The sequence below is a fragment of the Miniopterus natalensis genome, chromosome 15 (genome assembly GCF_054644295.1).
Source record: "Miniopterus natalensis isolate mMinNat1 chromosome 15, mMinNat1.hap1, whole genome shotgun sequence".
Lineage (NCBI taxonomy): Eukaryota > Metazoa > Chordata > Mammalia > Chiroptera > Miniopteridae > Miniopterus > Miniopterus natalensis.
The window spans coordinates 43,800,899-43,824,692 of record NC_142095.1 but is presented as its reverse complement, the minus strand read 5'-3'; the positions used below and the strand labels follow the sequence as shown (position 1 = coordinate 43,824,692).

Sequence of the window (23,794 nt, the reverse complement as noted above, 5' to 3'; positions counted from 1 at the left end):
TCCCGTCAGGGTGGAGGAACTACCATATCATTATTATTTTTGACTGGTGAGGAAGCTGGGCTTAGAGACATTCAATAACTCGCCCAAGATCACACAGGAACCAAGGGGTGCCTCTCTTTTTCCTGCTCTCAGCGGCCGCATGCCGAGCGCGTCGCAGGCCCGCAGCACTGCTCGCTGAAGAGCCCCAGTGCGGAAGACCCTGAACGGAGTGATCGCAGACCCCCAAACAATTCCCTTAAGCTAATCCCCAAACACCACTCCTGCAGGACGCCCCCGACTGGCCACTAACTGCCTGCACTTCGGTGCTCTGCAAAGACCAGCCTGGGCCCAACGCAGGAGGGACAGGGAGGTGAACAGGCCGGTGGCGCCAGGGAGATGCGCCCTGCCTCACCCTCCTGCATTTTACTAATTCTCTGCCAGACACAGGTAACACACACTTGAATTTATCTTCACTTTACTATAACTAATGAAGTCTTTACCAGTGAGTAAAAATAAATGAAAGTTTTTATTTCTATGATATTAAATTGACTTTTTAACTTTGGAGGTGAACATGTAAAACATTTCTTTCCTTTATCCCTGCTCGGGGAGTTGTAATTGCATTTTAACTGGTGCTGTTTCAAGAACAATTTTAACCTTGAATTGCAAATGTGTTAGCTGGAAGTGTATATAAATCACTTCAACTTAGTTTTTATTATAAAAATATTACAGAGAATAATTAGTTTTTAATCTGTTGGTCTGAATGAGAGGACAGCTGAAATGTACCCAAGCCGGCCGCATCCACGGGGCGCGGAGACCACGGTGGCTAGGGGGGGAATGAGAGAGAATCCCAGTGACACGATGAGCTGCGAAGGCCGATGTGCACAGTATTTTACGGAATGGGTATATGATGGCAATTAGACGACGCCAGTGTCCATTATGAGCAGAATAAGAACCTCCAGGGTAAGCACGAGGAGCCGAAAGGTCACACCTATGGTCAAGGGCGCACTTTTCACCAGACATTTGAGAGGTGATGGGAGGTGCTGTTTTGTTGGCTCGTTATTAAACAAGACAATATGACGGAATATTAAATTCTCAATAGCCTGGAGCATCGAAGGTTTACTTACTGAAACATGGCTGCAAAAATAAAATCCAAGAAGAGCTAGCTAATGACAGAACCGTGCCCCTCTCCCCCGCCCAATAGCTACAGACAGCTTCTCATGAAGGTGGTTAGAGAAAGGCCTTCTACAGAAAGGAAAGGATTTAACCACAACTCACAAAGAAAGCTATCTGCAGTGGATTAATAATGACACCTTTGCTCACTATTTAAAACACCTCTATTCACATGCACTGCCCATTATGTAGTGCTGGAACGGAAACTTTCTGAATTAAGTGATTCATTGGTTACTGTGGCCTTGAGATAAACATTAGAGCTTCAACAGCCAGTAGCCATGCGTGGCTATTCCACCAGGAATGGGGCTAGCTCCACATGTTGAAATAATAATAATTATTTAGAAAAATTGGGCTAAATAAAAAAAAGTAAAATTAATTTCACCTGTTTCTCTTTAGATTTTTATTGTGGTTACTAGAAATTTTAAATGAGGTACGTGGTTTTTGTTTTATTTATACTGGACAGTGCTGCCCTAGAGCCTTGGTGATCATTCAGTAACAGCAACAAAAGCCCCGCCCAGGACCTCCCGGGCACCTCCTGTGGTGCCAGGTGCCAGTTCCAGCGTTCTGCACACATTCCCATTTAATCTTTGTAATGACTCCATCAAATGGGCATTGGTATCACCCCCATTTACAGATGGAAACCGAGGCAAAGAATAAATTGTCTGAAGACTAGGGCCAGGAGTGGAAACCCAAGCAGCTTGGTTCCAAACGGAACATGGTGTTAGAGTCGCTCCACTGTTTGTGAGAGAGAGAACACTGGTTAAAAAAAATAAAGTCATGCAAATAAACCTTCCCTATCCACTCCAGCTTAATCTTAGGGGGAAAAAAATCAAACATGGAAAAGTAAACAAACTAGACATATTTTGACATTTACTGTCTTTTTGATAGTGTCCCCAAGAAGCACTTAAATAAAATTCATGCCAAGGAAAATTATAGGCACTGTCATATTTTAAACTACAGGAAGCAAACAGTCCTGGAAGGGGAAGGTTGGGATATTCTTGAATGGCCAAAGCACCGTCATTTGAGAGCCACCGTTCTAGAATAAAGCACATCCTAGTTCACTGCGCTCAACAGGACGATGTCCTCTGACTGGCTGTGAACACGGTGCGGCGCCCGTCTCAATGTGCCAGTCCTGCTCCTTTGACCTCTGACACTAGGAATGAGTGTCACCATTTTGTTTGGGTGACAAAGTCATGGCACAATTTTTGCCTGGTATTAATAGTGGATGTTTAATGGAGCCACATAAGCTACCCCGACTGCTGGCCAGTGAAGCCTGCAGGGGGTTCCGTTAGCAACACCGTATTTAGTTCTAGATTATCACCCAAGCCAGAGTCAGGGTTCACTGGCTACAGGGCTGGCTTGAATGTCCAAGCAGACTCACAAAAGAGGAAAAATAAGTAGTTGCTCATATTTACTCTGGAAGGTTTCAAAGAACTCCACATCATACGAGTCAATAGCTTGTGCCAACCACAGTATTTTATGGTGAACATGCTGTCATTTGCACCGCTTCAGGCATGCACACTGGAGGGGGGGAGGGGGGAGATGGGAGGGGAGGAGAGAGCAGGAAAGATGAAGGACTGGACATGTCCTGTTTCTGACAGTCGCCTACACGGAATTGTCTACTTGGCTCTTCCGAACTGGCGACTTGCCTTCCTGAAATGAACATGTTGTGCTAACTTCAGAAAGAATGTTGGCAGGGCCGGAGGGAGGTCTGGAGCGGCACTACTTGGCCGGCTCAGGCCTTCCTACCGGGGCTGACACAGCTGTGACCTCCCGCCGCCAGCCAGCAGGGATCCAGTCTGGCCACACAGAAACGGGCTGCCTTCCTCCCTTGGGAGACAGACAGGAATATATGAAGCTGTCCCTGGTAAAAGGAAAGCTTACCTGAACATGGTTTATAGTAAAGACACAAGGAAGCCAGAATGATTAATTTATCTCTTCACTATTTTCTTAAAGCAATAATTAACAGCTACAGAGAAGTCATCTATTGAAAGTCAAAGAGAAAACGTCATCATTTCTTCTTCTCCTTAGAGTGTATCGGTGGCAGGGAGTTTGAGGGTAAACCAATCTTAACAAAGAAAGGCCCAAATGTCAAAATGCTTCTAACTGACAAACACTTGAAAAGACATCTAAGCCTATGTAGGACCTGAGACTGCAGTAAAACCCAGTATGTGCTAATGGTCCTTACTGCTCCCCAACTTAACAACTACCACTCTTTGTCTCTGCCCTTCACAGGGTCAGGCTTGTATTTCTTTTTTTCCCTTTGAACGTAAACTTTTTTAAAAAATTGATCTTTATTATTGAAAGTGTTATCTTTATTGTTAAAAGGGCCCCCCCCCCCCCGCCCCCAGGCCTTTACCACACAATTGTCTGTGTCCCTGGGTTATGCATATATGCATATAAATTCTTTGGTTAACCCCCCCCCCCATTCTTCAGCCTTTATATTTTTGAAAACAAAAGCATTTATCTTAATCCACTAGGAGGATTTCTTTTTAAAGCTCCTCCCCCAAAGCTGAAGATGTAAGCGTGTGGATTGTAATTCTATTTGAGTAAAACAATGCTGGCTTTACTATTAAGAAAACTCGCTTCATAGTCCACTATCTCCTTGAGGCTGGGCGAACCTGTTCAGAAACCAAATTGCTAGCCCTTTTTCCTTTTTTAACATGTCTTCATTGATTTTTAGAGAGAAAGCAAGAAATAGGGGGAGAGAGAGAAACATCCATCGGCTGCCTCCTATACACACCCCAACCAGGGACTGAACCCAAAACCTGGGCATGGGCCTGGCCAGGAAACAAACCAGTGACCTTTTGGTGCACAGGATGGAGCTCAACCAACTGAGCCACACCAGCCAGGGCACTAGTCTTTTTTTGATAAAAGCTGAATTAAAAGAAAAAAACCTGTATGTCAAATGCTTGCCAACAGCAGTGAGGCCAAATAAATCTGTTTCGCCAGGCCTCACATCACCTAACTTCCTTAGTGAGATAAGGTGTCTCTCCCGCAAGTAGTTCCTTCTGAATAACCTGCTCCATTTACCCCCGAGGGGCAGCCCTGATGTCTCAGGAAGCAACTCTGCTGATTTATTCAAATTGGGCACGTGACCCAAGATCAGCCAATTTGTTGGTTGGCCAATGTCTACTGGATCTCTTCTTGAATACTATCTGACAGAAGATCCAGACTGTTGTCAGCTGGTAGCTAACCCTTGAGTTGAAAGGTCAACAGGTACTATAGTAACCATATGGGGGGAGGAACCTGGGAGAGAAGGGACCAGAATTTTGCAAAAGTACACAATCACAAAGCCATGGCAGAAACTCCAAGATTTAAGAGCCCACGTGGCCCCTGAAAGAGTGAAGCATATACCTCACTTTTCAGTTACATTCCTGGTCACGATGGCTTCAACTCAAGATGTCCCACTATTGTTTCCTGAAAATACTGCCCCTGCATGAGCTCCTTTAAGTGGGTTTCTGTTTCTTATATCCTAAACAGACCTGACCAGCACACCATCGGCCCTATTTCCCCTGCTACCGATTCCACACCCTCTGTTCGTGGTGGGAAAGCCTCTGGACTGTCTTCATAATCTTGTTGCCGGTGTCTTCAGTTCTACTGCTGGTGTTATCACGTCATTCCAAAACCTCCCCGTTCCCGGTACTACACCCCGACCCCTAGCTGTCGAGCTCTGGGGAGGCACTTCTATGCAAGGCCGGAGAGGAGCCTTCCATTTTTAGACACTGAGGTTAAGGGCTCAAATTGCGTTTCTTACAAATCCTACCCAATGTTCCTGGCTCCACTTCCTGCAGTTACAGAGAAGAAATCTATGCTCTGCTACCTCAGTGAACGCTGCATTCTTGGCGACTAAGATAATCCCTGTAAGAACTTTCCTCTTTCATCTATTATTCCTGATGAGGTGATTTCAAGACCCCTAACTAACTCCCCTGGTGGCTCCTCTTCCTCTGACGATACCCCCAACCCCATGTCCATGTCAGCAATTCCTACCCACAGTGATGGGCTCTGCCTAAATGCACCTTTCTTATGAAAGCTGCCCAGGCCACACGCAGAGGTAAGCAGTTCAGTGGAGTGGTTAGCAACATGGGTTTTGAAATCAGACAAACCCGGGCCTGGTTTCTGGCTTCAACATTCATGAATCATGAATCCCTGGGCATGTTACCCAGTCTTTCCACACTTCGATGGCCTTATGTGTCCAATCTCAGTGTCATACCCATCTCTCAGTGTTGTTTTGCAATTAAATTGAATATATGTAGAGTATTTAGTGGTGTGCTTGGGACACAGAGGGAGCTCAATCAAGGTTTTTTTTCTTTTATTTCTTCATGTATATAAATCTCTCTCTTTTCTGACTGTTGGGTAGGTTTAGTGGTTCTGAGCATGATCTTAGGGATTAGACAGCATGGCTTGGTAACAGGTTGTGTGACCTTAGGCAAGTAACTGCACTTCTGTGTCTCTCCTCTACAAAGTGCGGATACAAACAGCCGCCTCATGAGACTGCTGTTCATGAGGATGAACTGTGTTAACACATGTCGGGGGCGTAGATTCCCTGGCACAAGACACCATCATCACTGAGGAGAGCTGTTAGCTCCTGGAGGTCAAATACCTATACAGTCCATGATTTCATGCCTGCTAGTCTCTTTAACGAATTTGTAGCTGATAAACCATGTTTTATATTTTATAATTCTTAGTTTCAAAAACATGTTTGTTGGAAAGAATGAAATTATCAATGAGGATCAGAAGATCCAAAAACATTTTTTAAATCCTGCCGAGCAACGTTAGACAGTGAAGACAACGCAACACAAACACACACACACAGAAGCCCCACCGGGGGCTATCTACCTGGTGGTAAGAGATGGGCACAGGCTTCCGGAAGACTATCCACTCCACAATTTCGCTACACGGCGGGGTGGTCAGGGAGCCCGTGTACCGGTAATAGCTGCCCAGGGACGCAGGCAGGAGGTCCCGGAGGACGAAAGGGTCCAGAAAGGTCTCCTTCTCTGTGGGGGGAGAGGTAAAAGAAAGCACAGTGGTGAGTGGCAGGCTGCAGACAGGCCAGCCCCTGCAGGCGGAGCCACAGCACCGCCTGACGCTGCTCGCGCCCTGGGAGGTGCTAGCACCTGCCGTGGGAAAGCCACAGGAAACAGTGGCCTGTCCCAGGGTGTGTCCAAGGCGCCAGGACCGCACTGTATCTCATGAAAACAGGTTCCAGGATAAACATCGGGCGACACTGCAGTCCCTCCCTCGTTCCCCAGGAAATGGACATAACGCCAGCATAGCATCCTGCAGAGAAGCAATGGGCTTGATTTTATTTCACCCAAACCCTCACAATCTTGATTCACCAGAGAACCCTTCTCTATCTGATACTTAAGAACGAATAACCAGTGGGGCACCCATGAGAGAAGCGGTGTGAAAAAAGCACTGTGAATCAAGGGCAGAGTGCAGCTCCGAAGTTGGTCACATCGCACTTTGGTTTCAGCCAAGGCCTAAGGAGATCAAAGTGAAACCCAACCAAGGAACAGCCCTGAACTTATAAAGTGGCAGCCCTGAAAATAGGCTTCTTTCTTTTACAAAAGTGCAGGGGTCTTCTCTGGAGTAGAAAAAATGGCATTTAAGCTGAGATCCAATGATGATACGTCACAATAACTCTATGAGGAAACAAAGTACAGAAGGGGCTAGTACCTTCCCAAGGGCACAGAGTTTCTACGTGGCCAAGTGGGGGTCTGAACAGAGGCACCTGGACACCAAAGCTTGCACGGTCTGACTCACCTAAAGGAGTTGAAGTGAACTAGATGAATATTGAACAGTAGGGGCAAAAGAGGAGAAGAACATTTTAGGCCTTGGGAACAGCATGTGTAAGGCCCTGGGGCAGGAAGGAGTAGGGCAACATAGCCTAGGGCTCTGTGTTACAGTTCTCCCAATTAACCTCTGTAGATCATTCAGCTAAAAATCAGAGAAAGCTCTCATCTCTACCCAAGCCTCCAAAGGTCTAGTCCTGACCTGACTTCAAGACTGAGACTCCTTCCTCACCCCTTTTAGGTTATTACAATCCTGCTAATGGCTTGCCTGAACTCCTTAATGGCCTCCACTCTACCTGGGCCAGAGCACATTCCTGGGGGACCCAGGTTACATCATGGACACGCCTGTGCCTACAGGAATACTCTTCCCAAGCTTCACGCTCCTCCCTCTTCTTTCTTGCAGAACAGTGTAGGTATTGGGCAAATGCATTTCCCTAAACTCAAGAGCTATGGAACTGGGAATGACACAAAGGCTCCAAAAGAAAGCAACTGTATTAGAATAATTAAAACTGCATTTCCTTTTAGTAGAGACTAGTTGAATAAAACTTTACATTTACTATATGCCAGGCTCTATTCTGAGTATTTACATGTTGAAAACATTTAAACAGTACTTGCTGTATGTGCCAGGTCTGGTTCTGAGACTAATTTTATCTAATACTTAAAATAGCCCCGTGAAGTAGGTCCTATTACTAACAATTTATAGAGCTAGAATGCAAAACCAGGTAGTTCAGAATCCAGGTTCCCCTTCTTCTTCTTTTTTTTTTTTAAAGGTTTTTAATTGATTTTGGGGGGGGGGAGGGGAGAAGGAATATCTATCGGGTGCCTCCTGCACGCTCCTCACTGGGGATTAAGCCCACAACCCAGGCATGTGCCCTGACCGGGAACTGAACCAGCAACTTTTCGGTATATCAGACAACGCCCAAGCAACTGAGCCACCCGGCCAGGGCAGACTTCCATTATTCTAAACCATCACCGCACACTCACTTCATGACCCCATGAAGTCCATACTTTTAATGCCACAATTTCACACCTGTGAAAACAAGGCATGGAGAGGTTAAGTAACTAAAGCCCAAGGTCACCAGTGAACAGTGAAGTAGCTGCAGTTACCCATGCGGCTCAGAAACCTTGGCTGATTCTTACATAGGTTTTCAATTTGGTTTTTAAAAGGAAATATTAAATATTAACAATAAATGCAAAAGTCCTCAAATTATAGGGCTCTATAATCAAAATGACAAAAGCGGTTTCTGTCTGACAACAGGCTGGACATAATGGATTTGTCCCTGCGCCCACTGGGAAGTCTGGGCTTCAATTTAAGCCTGGTTCCCGGCAGCCTAATGATGGGGGACCTCTGCAAGCGTGCCTGGCTGGGACTGGTCTGGCTAAGAGAGGAAACGTTTTGGCATCTGCTTGCACTTCCTGGGCTGTGTAAATAGTCAACACAAGGCCTGAAGCAACTGAGGGTGCGTAGGGCCTGACATCGCAGACCAGAAAATCACCACCTTCATTTCTCCCTCATGTTGAAAGTGAACTTGGCCTCACAGCGCAGCACACAACCTGCCTCAGGATCAAGGGCTCCAGACTGAAGGAGCAGAAAATCTCTAGTTTTCCCAGAGGGGCCCAAACCAACATTAGGGTTGCAGTTAAGAATGCCGCAGGCAGACAGGAAGTCACCAGTCCTTGCATGTCACACAGAGACAGAGCCGCACAGAAAGCACCCACTCCGGGAAGAGGCCGGGGCTTCACAGAACATAAAAGATACAGCAGAAACGCCTGGGCTGCCAGTCTCAGGAGACTAGGTTTCAGAAGGGAACTGTTTCAACAGGATCTGGAGAGTGAGTTCCTGTATGGGCTCCCTTATTAACATTATTTAAAATGTTAAATAATATTTAACATTATTAAAAATCACTGAGGTTAATTTTTTAAATATGGATCTTCTATAATACGAATGAAATTATTTTGGGGAGAAATAGCATTTCATTTCGTTAAGGTGCAAATGTAAAAACCATTCTTAGCTTAGGGACCATACAAAAACAGGCAGCAGAATTGATTTGGCCCTCAGGCCACATTTTATCTCCCTTATTATTATTATTTTTATCCTTACCTAAGGGTATGTTCACTGATATGAGAGAGAGAGAGAGAGAGAGAGAGAGAGAGAGATGTGTGAAAGAGAAACAGATTGCCCCCCGCCCCACCTCAACCAGAGATCAAATCCGAAACCCTTTTGTGCACAAGACCACACTCCAACCAACTGAGCCACCCAGCTAGGGCACCTCCCTTATTTTAAGCCATGCTGGGGGTTGGGGGCCAAGGTTAGAGAGTCACCTTGACAGTCATAACCAGAACTGGGGAAGTGTGCTATATGTTCAGGTGTCTCCGTCACTAATGACAGTCTCTTTTGTGAACATACATTACAGAATTAACTCTTGAATTGTTTTCTTTCCTCCTTGAGTTTTAAGTTGAAATTTAACATCAGCTTTTACTGATCTTCCTGAAAATACCATTTCCTGCTCAGTCCCACCGGTAGTGCTCCGCTGACAAGTGGGGCGCTCATGATACTTAATTCTAAGTCAGAAATAATTTTAGAAATGGTAGCCCTACATTTCTAGCACCCTGCCCACAAAGCTCACATAAGCCACGAGGCGCTCAACTGGCTGGACCCCAAACTGGAAGTTCCCGAGTACAGGTACCGGGAAGAAGGAAGAATTCACTTTTCAGCTAAAAACTCAAACTATTCCACTAAGAAAATCCTAATAAACATAGATACTGTAAGACGGGGAGAACTGCTAGGACCAGGCCTCCAAGATTTGAATCCTAACTCGTCTACACAAAGGTCTGACCTAAGACAAGTTATTGAACCTCCCCGGTGACTGAACCCTCATCTGTAAAATGGGATTCTAATACTATCGACTTCATAAGGAGATTCTGAATATTAAACGAATTAACACTAGCTACAGGCTTAGGCACGGGACAAGCGCATATAAGTGCTTATTATGAAAGGGCAGTTGGACTTCAAACCCATCCTGATCAGTCTTCTGCCTCCAATTTTTATCCTAAGTAGTAATTTGAATTCAAAACATTCCTATCCCAGCCACTGAACTAGTTGAGAAAAATATTTGAAACCCTCTGCTTACACCACCACTCCTTCCACACCACAATGAGTAGGCACTGTGCACCACCAGATGAGAGAACGGAAAAGAAATGCATCTCATATCCACTCTCAGCCATCCCAGTGCCGTACGTAGACAATATTATAGTTTAATAATTAATTGTTCATCAAAGAGAAAGATGAGGAACAGGGATGCTAAACTCAAAGTTATTCAAATTGCAGAAATGAATAATGAATGACTTTTATATTAAAACACACACTGTATTAAGTAGTCTACATTTCACCCAACTCTGTCTTTCACTTTTGAGCATTCTGAACGACAATATGAATAATCCGTTAGGGGACATTTATTTAGAAAAAGAAATACCTATTAGAATGCCAACAGAGTATAACCGAAGATGATTAAATTTTTCTTATCAATTAGAAAATTTTGTCTGAGGGCTTTCAAGTCATGGTCAGCCATTAAGCCTAGCGCAGCTCAGTTATCCTGGCAGTTTCCTTTCAACATTAAATTATATCTGGCTCAATTCTGCTCAATTTCTTATTTCTGATAGCAGTGCCAGGAGGCAATCTTTAATTAAAGAAAATTTGAAAGATTCAAACATGCATAATTGGATTAAAAATGTGATCATTAAAACATTAGATGATAATCATCTGATTGATTGCATTTTTTCAGTGTGTTAATAACCTAATATTTTCAACGCCTTAGTTATATAAGAAAAAGGAAAAGCCTTTATAAGATATGATGAATAATCAACATACAGACAAGACCTATGCAGCAGTAACCAAGAATTGTGGAATTACTCAAAAGTATACACACACACACACACATCCCCACAATGAGCAGTGTTACACTGGAAGATGTATGGACAGCATGTGGTGGTCTGCAGGGAAGGACACCTATCCCACCCCCAAATCAAGCAATCAGCCAGTTTTAGGGAAGTGCATAAGATAAACTAACAACAGAAAGCCCAAGCTTCTATTTTTAGCCTAATGATTGCTTATTTACTCAGGATTTCCCAAAACTTTTATAAGAAAAAACTATTAATCTTTCTTAAACACTTAAAATTACTGGGGTAGGGCTGCTTCGTGTCAGGAAGGGTAGGGAGGGGGTGACAGTGATAAAAACTGGGTATTAGGTCACCCTAAATTGGGGAAAGTTTATGACAGTGCTACTCAAAGTTAATATATGCATGCAAATCACCCAGGGGGCTTGTTAAATGGAGATGCTTACCCAGTAAGTCTGCGGAGGGGGCTGAGATTCTGCATGTTAATAATGCTGACCACACTTGAGTAGCCAGTTTCTACCAGGACTATATCGATGGGCTCCTACACCCTCCCTTTGCAGGCCTCATCCACTGCTACTTTCTGAGTCCTAGGTAGAGCCACACTGGCCTCTTTGCTGTTCCCTATCACGCTACCCCAGGCCCTTTGCACTGGCTCTTCACTCTGCCTGGAACTTTGCTTCACTGCTCTCTGTTCATGGCCGATTTTAGACCAAATGCCTTTCAGCTGCTAACAACTTAGTCATGTTTGAACGACATGTTTCTCAGTGACATCTCCCCTGACTACTGTTTAGAAAATGGCAATTTTAAGGGAAGGATCATTAAGAAGGAATCATTTGATTAAAAACCTGAAGGTGGAAGTGAACCATGCGGCTACCTCAGGAGAACATGACAGACTCTAGGATGAAAAAAATCAGCTGCCGGTTAAGTACCACTGGAATTTGGCTAAAAATTGTGAGGCAGCCGAAACACTAGACATGGAGGCAGCAGCTGTGGGTTAAGTCTGGACCAGCCACGAATGGACTCTGTGACCTGAGAGCAGCAATGGGTCCGACTGGCTGGTGACAACACAGGAGCAGAAACGGGAGGTCAGGATGGAAAGAAAGAGCCTGAGGACCAGACTCAGGGATTTTAGGAGCCTGGCACTAGGAAGCCATCAGGGAGGTCAGAAAGCATAATATTATAATCAGGATGCTGGCAAGGCCTCCCAGTGGGAGCCAAGGAATTAATTTTATGATCTAAATATAAGCACTGATACTAGCTGTACATAACTGGATGCTGACCATCAGGCGTGTCATCTCTGTGATAAATAAGGAGGGTGAAATGGGAAAGGCTGGACAATGAAATGGGGCTGGCCCGTGTGCAAGGTACAGCTACTTACAGGACTTCACGAGAGATGATTTTAAGGAACAAGCACTAGACTGACATCATGAGGAGATCCCAGGGAAGTTACCCAAGAACCACAGAGAATGTGGGGCTCCAAAGGGTTTCAAAGGACACTAGTTCCATTTCATTTTACAAATGAGGCAAACAGGGTCCAGAGAGGAAAAGTGATTGCACCAGGATTATACAGTGAGGTCAGGAGTGAATCTGGGTCTTCCAATGCAGAAACTCTCCACCAGTGGGCAGAGATTAAGTACACGGCCCTTGGCCTTCCCTGTGGGAACAGTCCAGAGAAACCCTAGAGGCCCATATTATGGCATGAGTTACTAGAATTATTACAGGGTCGTAGCAAGAGAAGGTCCACCTGATTACTCAGATTCCTGTAATCAAACATACACAGGGGGCTCCAAGGTCATGAAACAGCCACTCTACCCTGGTTTAAAGACATCTAGCCTCCTTGAGTTTATTGGTGGCTTCAGTTGGCCAACTATGGCATTTAAGAGTTGACATTTGAATAAAACATGTGTTGAAATTAATATTTCCAAAGAGAAATTATATGAAGAACAGGGTCTTGTCAACAATTAAGGAAATAAACATGACATTTAAGTGATAGAGTCAAATAGTGACCGCTCAGTGTTATCCCTGAATGGTTCCATTGCCTGCCTCTCTCCCCTGCGTGGTTCTGGTGGCCATAACTGGCACCGTGTGTACATTCCTTTGGCTTCCTTCTGATACTCAGTCAATGATTTAATTCACAGAGGGGAAACTGAGGCACACAAGAGTTAAGTGATTTTGCCAATAATCAGGAAGTTTGTCAATGCTAGAAATAGACACTGGCACAGCAGAGCTAGGAAGAGAGTGCATTTTTGAGTCCAATAACACTGGGCTCAAATCACTGCTCTGCTGCATGAGCAGGGACAAATTAGCCAATCTCTCTGAACCTCAGTTTACCCATCTTTCCATGGGATTAGAAATTCCTATCTCACTGTGCTGCTGTGGATTAAAAAGACTGCGTGTATCGAGCACCCTGGCCGGGCCAGGTGCACAGCTAGGGGCTAACAGGAGAGAGGCTGCTGCTCCTTCCTTTCACCCGCTTTCTGGTTCCCCACCCACTAGCCTGTTCTCACAGGGACTCCCTTCACCAAGCCCCAAGTCATCCTTTTTGCCACTGTCTTCACCACTTCGTTTTATTTTTGCACGACCCAACGGAGTCAAGCAGCTCACATCCTATCTTGATAGCCAGGCCGTGACGGAGACAGAGCTCGGAGCTCCACAATCATCCTGTCTCTACACGGCCTCCCTGCTCGTTAGCAGCAATAGCAGTGCTGGTGGTGGCAGGCGTGCTGTCACGTGCCAGGCGCGAGTGTGTACAGTGTCACCCGCTCCTCAGGACAAACCAGTAAGGTTGCTGTTATTACTACCTCATTACACAGTTGAGGAAACTGAGCCATAAAGAGCTTAGGTGATTTGAGCAGGTTGTACAACTAGTAAAGAGCAGGACTGCCATTAAAACCAGAGCCCGTGCCCTTGGCCACTACACACTGCCACTCTGCCACCACGGATCACCACGGAGCAGGTAAGAATGTCACGCGGCAGCCTCTGTGCTTTAGCAAGCGCTCCTGCAACAGGTAACCGGACACACATTTTTACACTCTCTGCTCTCCACATCCCATCGGAACAACCAGGAAAAGCACATTTCCCTGCACTCTTGTAACTCTGTTCAAATAACAAAATATTGACAGAGAAGGCTGGCGAAATAAGAACCAGCCTCAAATTCAAATTTAACCCCAAAGGAATCACCTTTGAAGTCTTTTTCTGTCTCGACACTATTGTTAACAACACTATTAATGATATAATAGAAGCCAGACAGCATCCCATTTCCTGGCTTTAGCTAAGAAAAGAAATGGAAATAGCTAACATGTATGGTGGAGGTTTGGACACGGCAGAAATCCAGGAAACCGTGGAAATGGCCTAAGTGCGCCTGTTTTGAGAAGATTTTGAGATCAAAAGTGTTCAGATAAGCATCTGCCCTTCCCGGATCCACAACAGACAGAAGCCAATTAGTCAAGACCAAGGTGCTGCGTATTTTTAGCTCACTTCAGGAAAGTTCCATCTAATTCAACGATGCAAACATAAACTTCACACGGGAAACTCTGTCACATGTTAAGATGCTCAAAACTACCAGTGGGCTGTAGATACCACAGCACTACCTTTCTTTAAGGTAAACACTAAAATAAAACCCTCTTGAGTTCAGTTGAAATACATTTCGATCACATGATGACTTGGGCAAAATCAAGTCCATCTCCGTAAAGCCTATCAAATGGTAAGTAAGGACCTGAGGGGGTGTTTACATTGTCCTGACATAAACATACTACTGCGTGAAGACGACAGTATTAGTAGAGCTACTATAATAGCCACTAAGACAAAGCAGGGTTGACACACATTTTGTGTAGAGAGTCAGTATTTAAGGCTCTGCAGGCCAGATAGTGTCAGTTTCACAGCTACTCTGCCCTTGCAGCGTGAAAGCAGTCACAGGCAATATGTAAACAAACGAGAGTGGTTGGGTTCCAATAAAACTTTATTTACAACAACAGACTGCAGGCCAGATTTGGCCAGCAGATTGTACTTGCTGACCTGTGCTTCAGAAGACAGTGAATGCATGCCAGTAGGTACTTTCCCTGTCTCAAAGCATTTAGCATTAATACCCATGAGGCAGATACTTTTGTTATCCACAAGGCGGAACCCCAGGGACAGAGAGGTGCAGCAATCTGTACAGGATCACACAGCCCTAAAGTCAGAGAGCCAGACTTCAAACCCAAGCCAGCCTGGGCTCTCAGGCACTGTTCCAGAGTCCTTGGTCAGTAGCATCAACAAAATTCCATTTCTTTAGAAGCACTCCACTATGCAGACTTTTTATAAAACTCCTTCCCAAGTTCTAACTGCTTATTCCTGTGCACACAAGATTACTCTGCAGGCAAATAATACTAGTCTTCTTGACCTTTAGCACCAAGAATAGCAAGGCAAAATAAAAAATAAAAAAAATCCTCATGAGATTAAAATTTTCCCAAAGGGAGGGGAAATCTTGTTCATCAGCTTCCCCTCACCACCTTGACCAGCACTTACTAGGCACTGGATGGACAGGAGGGTGCGCAGACGCTGTGATTAAAGGAGCCTCACGTTCACGTACGCAAAACAGGCAAGCACCCCTTGAACCCTTAACTCATCTCTGCTCCGTCTTCTCGCTGCCAGACTGCAAAGACGCAGACCACTATTTCTGCCTAATAGTTCAATTTTTTTCCAAAAGTTCCTTGTTCTAGGACTTGACCTTTTCTTCCAAAGTCCATAAAATATATTTTTAAGAAACTTTAGCCATTTAGCCTCAGACAGAAAGTTTACGCCACTATGTTCAAGCCCAGGGACAATGGCAATGTTGCTGGAATGATGATGACAGAATAAGGGCCATGAATTTCTCAAACACTTGCCCTGTCAACAGCCTATATGACGAGCCTCAGTCAAGACTGAAAGATGCGGTGGTGACGGGGGCAGAGAACAGACAGCGGGTGCCTGGGAGTAATGAGGGCCAGTCCGAAGTCACAAAGACCTTGGTTCAAGCCCCCCAGCCTCTGCCTGCTTTCCTTGCCATTCTGTATGACGGGGGCCATGGCAGTGGTATCTCAGAGGGTTCCTGGAGGACTCGGCCTTGCCTGTCCGGCTGATTAGACCCTCACTCAGTACAAAGCCAGCGAACAGCACAGCAGCAGCGAAAGGCTTGTTTTCAGTCCTGTCACCTGACACCCCACCCCCTCGACTTCTGACTTCCTTTCTCTGAATCCTGAAAGGAGGTATTGGCTTCCCAATTCATCTCTTAATGATACAATCCCAAGGCAGCCACAGTTCTTTCTTTGGCCTGAAATCAATTTGTAGAGAGAACAAACAACCTGCCAAGGGTGCTTATGGTAAAAAGTTTATGAGAAAGTGCTGTCACTTTCCTCTTTGCTTGTTATTGGGCCACTTGGTACTTGACGTGTCCCAGAGGGAAGCACCGTTTGAATCTCCTACTCTGTAAGGCTAATCATTGTCTGCTTTGATTCTGAAATTTAACACATGTGCAGAAAGCTGCACAAAACACAAATGTGCTGTGGACAAATAACCAAGTGAGCGCCCGTGTGACCACCTCTCAGGAGGGGAGAAGCCCTGGCCCCTCCCCGGGCCAGGCCAGACCCTCCTCACTTCCCTATCCTGCCTAGAAGTAACCCCAGTCTCTTTTTAAATGATCGGTGCTTTGCATGGCTTTTAGTTTCACCACCTGCATGTGCACTCCTAAACCACAGGGTAGGGCTTCTCACTGTCTGAGCTTCAGGCTGAGGAACACTCAATGGTTCTCAGTGCTGCCCCCGTGGCAGGCAGGTTCTCACTCTTTTCATGGGGTGAAGTGTTTTGTTGTATGACGACACTGGGCTGTATTTATCCAGCTTGCTAATGACAGCCATGTGGGGCGGTTCCAGGTTGGGGCACTTGGACAAAACAATGCCACAGACATCTTTGCACATTTCCCATGGCACACTTGTGTCTGGGTTTCTCTGGGGACACCCAGGAGTGGGACCGCTGAATGAAGATGGCTAGATACCACCGAACTGTTTTCAGCAAGAATCAGAGACCCGGGCATTCATATGCTCACCCACACTGGAGCTGTCAGGACTTTTCATAGTTAACTATCTAGTGCATGCTGCTAGATTACTTTTGAGCTCTGTGCATGAAGTACCGCTGAGAAGTTAATGTATAATACATATGGGCTTTTCCTTAATTTACAAATAGTCAAATGCACAAATCTAAGGGGTATTTTATATTTTTATATTATATTTTTATATTATTCCTATGTAGTCACCTTCCAGATCAAGATATATACTTTTTTTTTATCACCTAAAAAAGTTCCCTCATATCCCTTTCTCATTCAATATATCCCTCCACCCCACTTTCTGACTTTTGTCACCACAGATGAGTTTTGCCTGTTCTTGAACTTTACATAAATGGAAGATTTTATGTAAAACAAATATTTCATTATTTTCAATTGCTGGGTAATGATATTCCCGGTATGAATATACTATAAACCTGTATACCAGGAAATACCTGGGCTGTTCCCAACTGTGGGACTGTTACAAACAAAGCTCCAGGGTACAAGTCCTTCGTGGGTATTTTTCCTGGGTATCCATCTACATGTGCAATTGCTGGCTCGGCGGGTAAGATGTATGTAGCTGGCAGAAATGGCCACATGGCCTTCAGAAGGCTGTGCCACCTGCACCCCCACAGCAGTGTGGAGTGCCAGGAGCACCGCCCCTGGGGTGGGTTTCTTTTGACAGAGTGTATCTTTGGCCCGTGATGCAGAGCAGCTGTGTAAGATAAAGCCCACCCTCTGCGTGAGAAGGAATTCAGATTGCTCCAGCCCAGGGTCTCCTCAGGCTGTTCTTGGTTGTAGAAACCTCCACTCTAGCTGGTGGGACAGACGAGGCGCACCCGCACTGATGCCACGTGAGAACACTTGGCCACATAGGCACTTGGCAAATTCACTCCATCTCTTCCCCGCCTGGAAGATGTCTAGACTGACTCCAGCTGTTCTAGGACTCTGTCCACAGATTTGGGGAGTTGATGGTGAGCACCCAGGGCAGGAGAGAAACCAGGTGGAAAACACCACAAAAGTGAGCCCAGAGAATAAACCAGTTAGGGAAGCTACTCGGCAAAGAAACTTTCGACCTTGTCATAGTCCATGAGTGTTAACAAGGAAAGCTTCCGAAAGCCTCATTTTGTGACATTCATAGAAGGGTGTTCTCAGGTAGTAATTTACTTGTACTTTCACTGATGGGTTTCTTGGAAGAGCCCAGGGAGCAACGATAGGAAGATGAGTCATCTCACTCCGAATGGTGTCTTGGGCAATTTCTAACTGCCCACACACACATACACCAAAGTGGTACATTCGGGAAGAGGGAAGTGGTGGCGAGGAGGGGGACAGGAAAAGAGGGACAGGTAGTCAAAGCTCAATAACCAGCAATCACTATTAGCAAGTTTCCTTTCAAAAATAAAAACCTGGTCTTTCTTAGCTAACTGATATGAGGAGTGGTTAGTGTTTCGATGCCTTTGGCAGTGTCCTAGAATCTGCACACACACAGCCCGCTGGACTTTTTCTGGCTGGACACTATGGGAAAGAACAAAAGTAGGTAATCCAAAAACTTGAAAGAAAAAAGTAAATACTTTTTAATTGACATAGGATATAATGTACATTTCTTAGCACTGGTCAATTGCGTAAAACGATGTATCAGGGAAGGCCACGTTTCCATACCAGTTCACACACAAGCTTGTGGAGGTGGATTATGGACGCAAGTAAAATGGATTTTTAAAAATTAGAACTTGACAAAGTATTTTAGAACATATATATGTGTATGTATGTATATATACACATATACATACATACACATATATATACACACACATATATAGTTAATCCTCGCCTGAGGATAGTTTTCAATTGTTTTTCAGAGAGAGGAGAAGGGAGGAAGGGAGAGAGAGAGAAACAATGATGTGAGAGAGAGACATCAACTGGTTGCCTCCTGCATTCGCCCCGACAGGGGGCAGGGAGCAAACCTGCAACCAAGGTTATGTGCCCTTGACCAGGAATCGAACCCTCAACCCTTCGGTGCATGGGCTGATACCAATATTTTTAAGAGGTGCGGCTACTCGCAGGGGCTGGTTCTTGTATATAAAAGCCCTGAAAATGACTCAGTCAATGCAGCAAATAGGGTTCACATTTGCTCCCTAAATCTTTCCTCTCTAATGGATGCTGGTAGTAAGTAAAATACCTGATTAGATACTTTGATGTGCTCCCTTCTATTGCTCAATGGATAGACAGGACCAGAATCCATGGCAAATCACCTCTCTCCATTCTAGTTATATTTCTTCATGGCTCTCGAGTTTGTAAAAGTCACAATTTATATAGAAAAATAAACACGTAAGAAATAGTACTGTTTTGCCAAGAGGTATCCCCAGCATTAGAGAAGCAATGTCGCTGAGCTCAGCGCCTCAAACGTGCCACCTCTCACCAGCAGGCACCTTCATCTATGCGGGTCCTGCCTGAGCCCTGTGCTCCCTTCTCTACCTAGACAATCTCTGCGCGCTCTTTAAGTCTCCCTCCTGCCACCACTCCCCTTCTTTAAGTCTTAGTGGTCGCTTTGTCTGAGACTCCTTCCCTAAACCCCCACGTCTGAGTTGAATGTTCTGCTCCCCACTCTTTGATTATATGATTAACTGTATGTCTCTCCCAAGAGTCCATAAGCTCCATGAAGGCTGGTCTATGTCTGTGGCGCCCTCGATACCGGGCTTCATGGTGTACTTGGATTAAGTACTTCATAACCATGCACAAAAGGACCCAGCACTGCTGTATGAACCACTGAGCCTTTTAAAAGCGAGAGGGCCAAGATGCGATTTGGAAAATGTCTTTGAGGAACGTGAACCACTGTGCCAGGCATGGAAGTGCACCCCTAAGATCTTCCTTCCATGGACAGTTGCCTCGAGGAGCCTTGTTAGCTGACGGCCTGTAGCCTCCGCGCCTCGGGATCCACCACTGTTTCCACGTGGACACCGTGCTCACTGGGTGCTCCAGCCAATGACTAAACATGCTGGGGGACCAGGGCTCAGCCACTCCTCCCCCGGCAGCCTTGGCTCTGCGGTTGCCTGATGGCCTGGCCATGACTTTCTTAAAGCTGCCTTCAGCCACACCCCTGGCTCCCCTGACCCCTCTGGGAGGTGTCAGGCCTGGGTAGCGGTCCCCACACTTGCACCACCTGCTCTTAATTCCTCTCTTCTGTGTCCTTTGCAGGAAGTCTCTCCCACCAAAAACTCTCCTGCACTGAAAATTCCATCACAGCGTCTGCCCCACAGAGAACCCTAGTGACCAGGGGCCAAGTGTGCTTGGCTGATGTGACCAGACTGCTCATCCCCATCTCAGCTGAAGGAACAGAGGAGACTCTTCCTATTAATAAAACATTCACTTAATGGGAAATTAATATTCTAAGATATGACTCCCAGAGCTGAAGAAATCAAAGCCAATTCTGAACTACAACAAAAATTCATATTGACTTTTTTCTCTTTACACATCTCTACCATCATTCCCAAGCCAGAGATTCTGTGAAGGGCACAATTATTTATGTCCCATCAAATGAACAGATCATTCAAATCCCTCACAGGACCTCCAGCTGAAAACGCTTCTAGTTCCAACAACAACATACATATTTTTTAGCTATTTCAAATGTGCATTCTCTGCTGCAAGGACAGAGTGAGGAGGGTTACCAACACAGAAGTCAGCAACAGCCCGGGAACTGAGGGCCAATCCTGCTTCCCAGACATCCTCCCACTCAGTTCTCTTCCCAATCGAAGCAAAACCCGGGGGCTCTTTGGTGTCTCCTCCCTTCTTTGGGTTTTACACTTTGATATCGTCACTTATTTGTATGCTTACTTCGTTCACTCATTTGGTTAATTTTATTGAGCATCCACTTTTTGGCCACACAAACCTGGTTCCTCACCCTCATGAAGCTTACACTTTAGCAGGTAATATATGAGTGATGAACAAACAAGGTCATTTCAGATATTTTTTAAACGCTTTGAAAAAGAAACCTAAGATGACGTGACAGGGAGTGGGGAAAGGGTGGGTAATCTGATGAGGTGATTAAGAAAGAACTTTCTGAGGAGGCAAGGTCTGAACTGAGAACTGAAATAGTAAGACGGTGACACCCTTGCTGTGAGCTAAGGGTCTTCAGGAACCTTCCTGACAGAGGAAACAGAAACAGCAAAGGCACCGGCTGAAAGGGGTGACACCTGGGCAGATGGACCGAGGGAGGCAGCCCTGCACCTCCTTCCCAGGTCCCCGAGGCTGGCCTGTGTCTGTCCTAACCGATACGCCAACCCTGTGATCTCACGGAGCAGACGTGCAACATGCTTACTGCAGAAGTCAGTGAACCGCCTTTGCGGGTCTCCCCGGAGTTCTCAGTTAGAAGCCAGGGTAGAACTGGGGCTCAGGCGCCCGCACCCTCCCAGTGCCAGGTGAAGTCTCCCTAATATTACAGCCTCTTGGAGGGCATCACAGACAGGAGGAAAGACACCACGCTGCTGGCACACAGCCCATGAACGAGTGATGCCATGCGGTGAGCTCACTGAGATGTGGGGGTCTGAGCGGTAACAGAAGCCTGCTGTTACCTTTAACACATGGAATCTCCTTAACAGTTATCACTGTGGAAATAAGAACACCTGGATCTACTCAAATGCCACAGCTGGTGGGGCACTTCCTCTCTGGCTGAAGAACAGGGCCCTGTTTTGAAGTTTCTAGAACTCTCTGCAGTCTGTCTGTTTTTAAAAAAGAAGACTAGTCTGGAGGGAGGAAGATCTATCCATCATTTACTACGTTTCCAACTCCCAAACTCATAATCTACGCTGTGGACTGGAATTTCAAGGGGCCTGATCAATTGCGTGTTCAAGGGGATCTTCGGGGAAAGGAGCTCAGAAGACTACACAACGCGTTGCCCACGACATCAGCTCTCTCTGCACTGCCGAAGCTGCCCAGAGCACAGTGCGAATTTCCCAGCCCCCAAACTCTACTCTCGATACCAACATCAAAACACAAATGTGCAGACAGAAGCAGTTCTGGCAAAGGTGCCTTGTTCCCTAGGGGACCTGTCATATGACCTACTTTCTAGCTCCGTGAGGTTCGCTTCAAAGACACAACAAACTGAAACTGAGGAAACAATGGAAACTTCCTACAATGAAAACCTCCATGGGGTATTTTCAGTCACCTCTTTACTACTGTGACTAGGTTTATTCTTGTCACCTGCTGCATGATATAGGAGCAGAGTAATTAATCCAAAATTTCACTTGCTTCAACCAAACACTGACAACTGGTTTTAATTTCCCTTAAAATAAAGGTGGGGGGGGGGGGGGGGAATGTTAAGTTCTGCAGAGTTGGCTAATGTCTAAAGACAATCCTCCCAGAAGGTGCGAAGACATTTAATCACAGCTTGGAGATGAAGGGGAGATTTATTATGATTACTAATGCCATTTCTGTCAATGTCTTTGAAATTCTAATTAGATTATTAAACCTTTGAAAATCATTACATTACATCTAGACTCCGCCCCTCCCTGCGACAAGGGTACTTTTGAAATTAGAGGATCCTGATGTCATAGGTAATGATGTATTGCCAATAATAAAGTTGCAGGAAAATCTCTCCAATAAAAACCAGTTGGGAAAGACAGAACCCATTTATCTTACTTTCTCTCCCAGTTTTATGCCTGAGGACAAGACTTCTGCTGCACAGAACGACAGCCGGGCTTTCTGCATTCAAGGAGCTGGTAGTGCTGTTCACTGCTCACATGTGGCAAAGTTTAATGACTTGTCACGGCTACTTAAATTTTTACCCTCAATCTGAGAGGCAAATCAAGAAATTTATAAATTAAAAGATACTTGAAAGGAGAATATTTTTAAAGAGATATGAGACAAGTGGCAGGTTCAACGCATATGAACGGTAGATACATCTTAGGGCACTTTGATTTATGACATAGGCATTCAAAGTGGTACCTGAAAAGAAATAAATTGCTTACTGTTAACCCAGATCCATTTGTAGGTAATAAATGGGCGTGCTCTTTACCCATCAAATAATGGCTCTAATGCCCTTCAACATCAAGGGATGAGGAATGAGTGTCACCCTCTGTCCTCGGCAAGATAACCCCATTTCTTTAGGTAGAGATCTTAGCCCTTCACCTCCCAGCCAAAGGAAGTGTGCGCGGCTTACTTACCATGATGTACGACGCCCTTCAACCCATGGATAATAGGATCCAGTGCAGAATTGTCCCTTGGACTGACCTACATGTAAAAGAAACATGATTGGTTAAATCTATTCTGGCATCAGACACAACAGTCTCAGTTTAATCTTCTAAAGAGAAGGAGGGAAAAACAGATGTTATCTAGCAAGCTGCTTAGGTCTCACATACACCATGGCTCTCTCCAAACATAGATTTATGGCATAATAAAATCAAGTGAGGAAGTCTAAATCAAAAGAAAGAAACTTCTCAGAATACATGAGAACAGGAGAGTAATACATAGTCCTAGCAAAATTTTAAAAAGCAATGGCAAGACTTTCTCCCCTTGCTTTGTTTTATTAAAAGTAGACAGACACTGATCGGCTAAAGTCGTTGAAAGTCGTCAGAGAGCAATCCATCATTGACTGAATATTTCAATACCTTATTGTGATTGTGTTTATTTCCCTTCTTTTTAGAAAATGATCTGTTCCCTGCCAGCCTACTCTCCTTCTAAGGCCCTGGTGTCTTGTGTCTTATCACATACTCCAAAGGGCATCTCTAAGGGGATCAAAGCAGGAGAGGGGAGAAGGGAGAGGAGAGAGGAGCTTGAAGAGACAAGTCTCTCCCACCTTCATTTCCTTCTGTGTGTTTTTTATATATGTTTTTATTCATATCAGAAAGAGGAAGGGAGAAGAAGAGATAGAAACATCAATAATAAGAGAGAATCATCGGCTGGGTGCCTCCTG

The 23,794-nt window shown here is 45.2% G+C and overlaps 1 protein-coding gene across 2 annotated transcripts in view; it reads right to left on the bottom strand.

Annotated features, from left to right (window-relative positions):
* Positions 1-23,794, bottom strand: part of PTPRG (protein tyrosine phosphatase receptor type G) — a 637,170-nt gene that overhangs the window by 117,566 nt on the left and 495,810 nt on the right. For both annotated transcript variants that reach the window (XM_016223094.2, XM_087825063.1), the window contains exons 6-7: positions 23,046-23,112; positions 5,989-6,146 (exon numbers count right to left, since the gene is read on the bottom strand). In XM_016223094.2, coding sequence (XP_016078580.2) covers positions 5,989-6,146; positions 23,046-23,112 — 225 coding nt within the window. The remainder of the gene's footprint in view (positions 1-5,988; positions 6,147-23,045; positions 23,113-23,794) is intronic.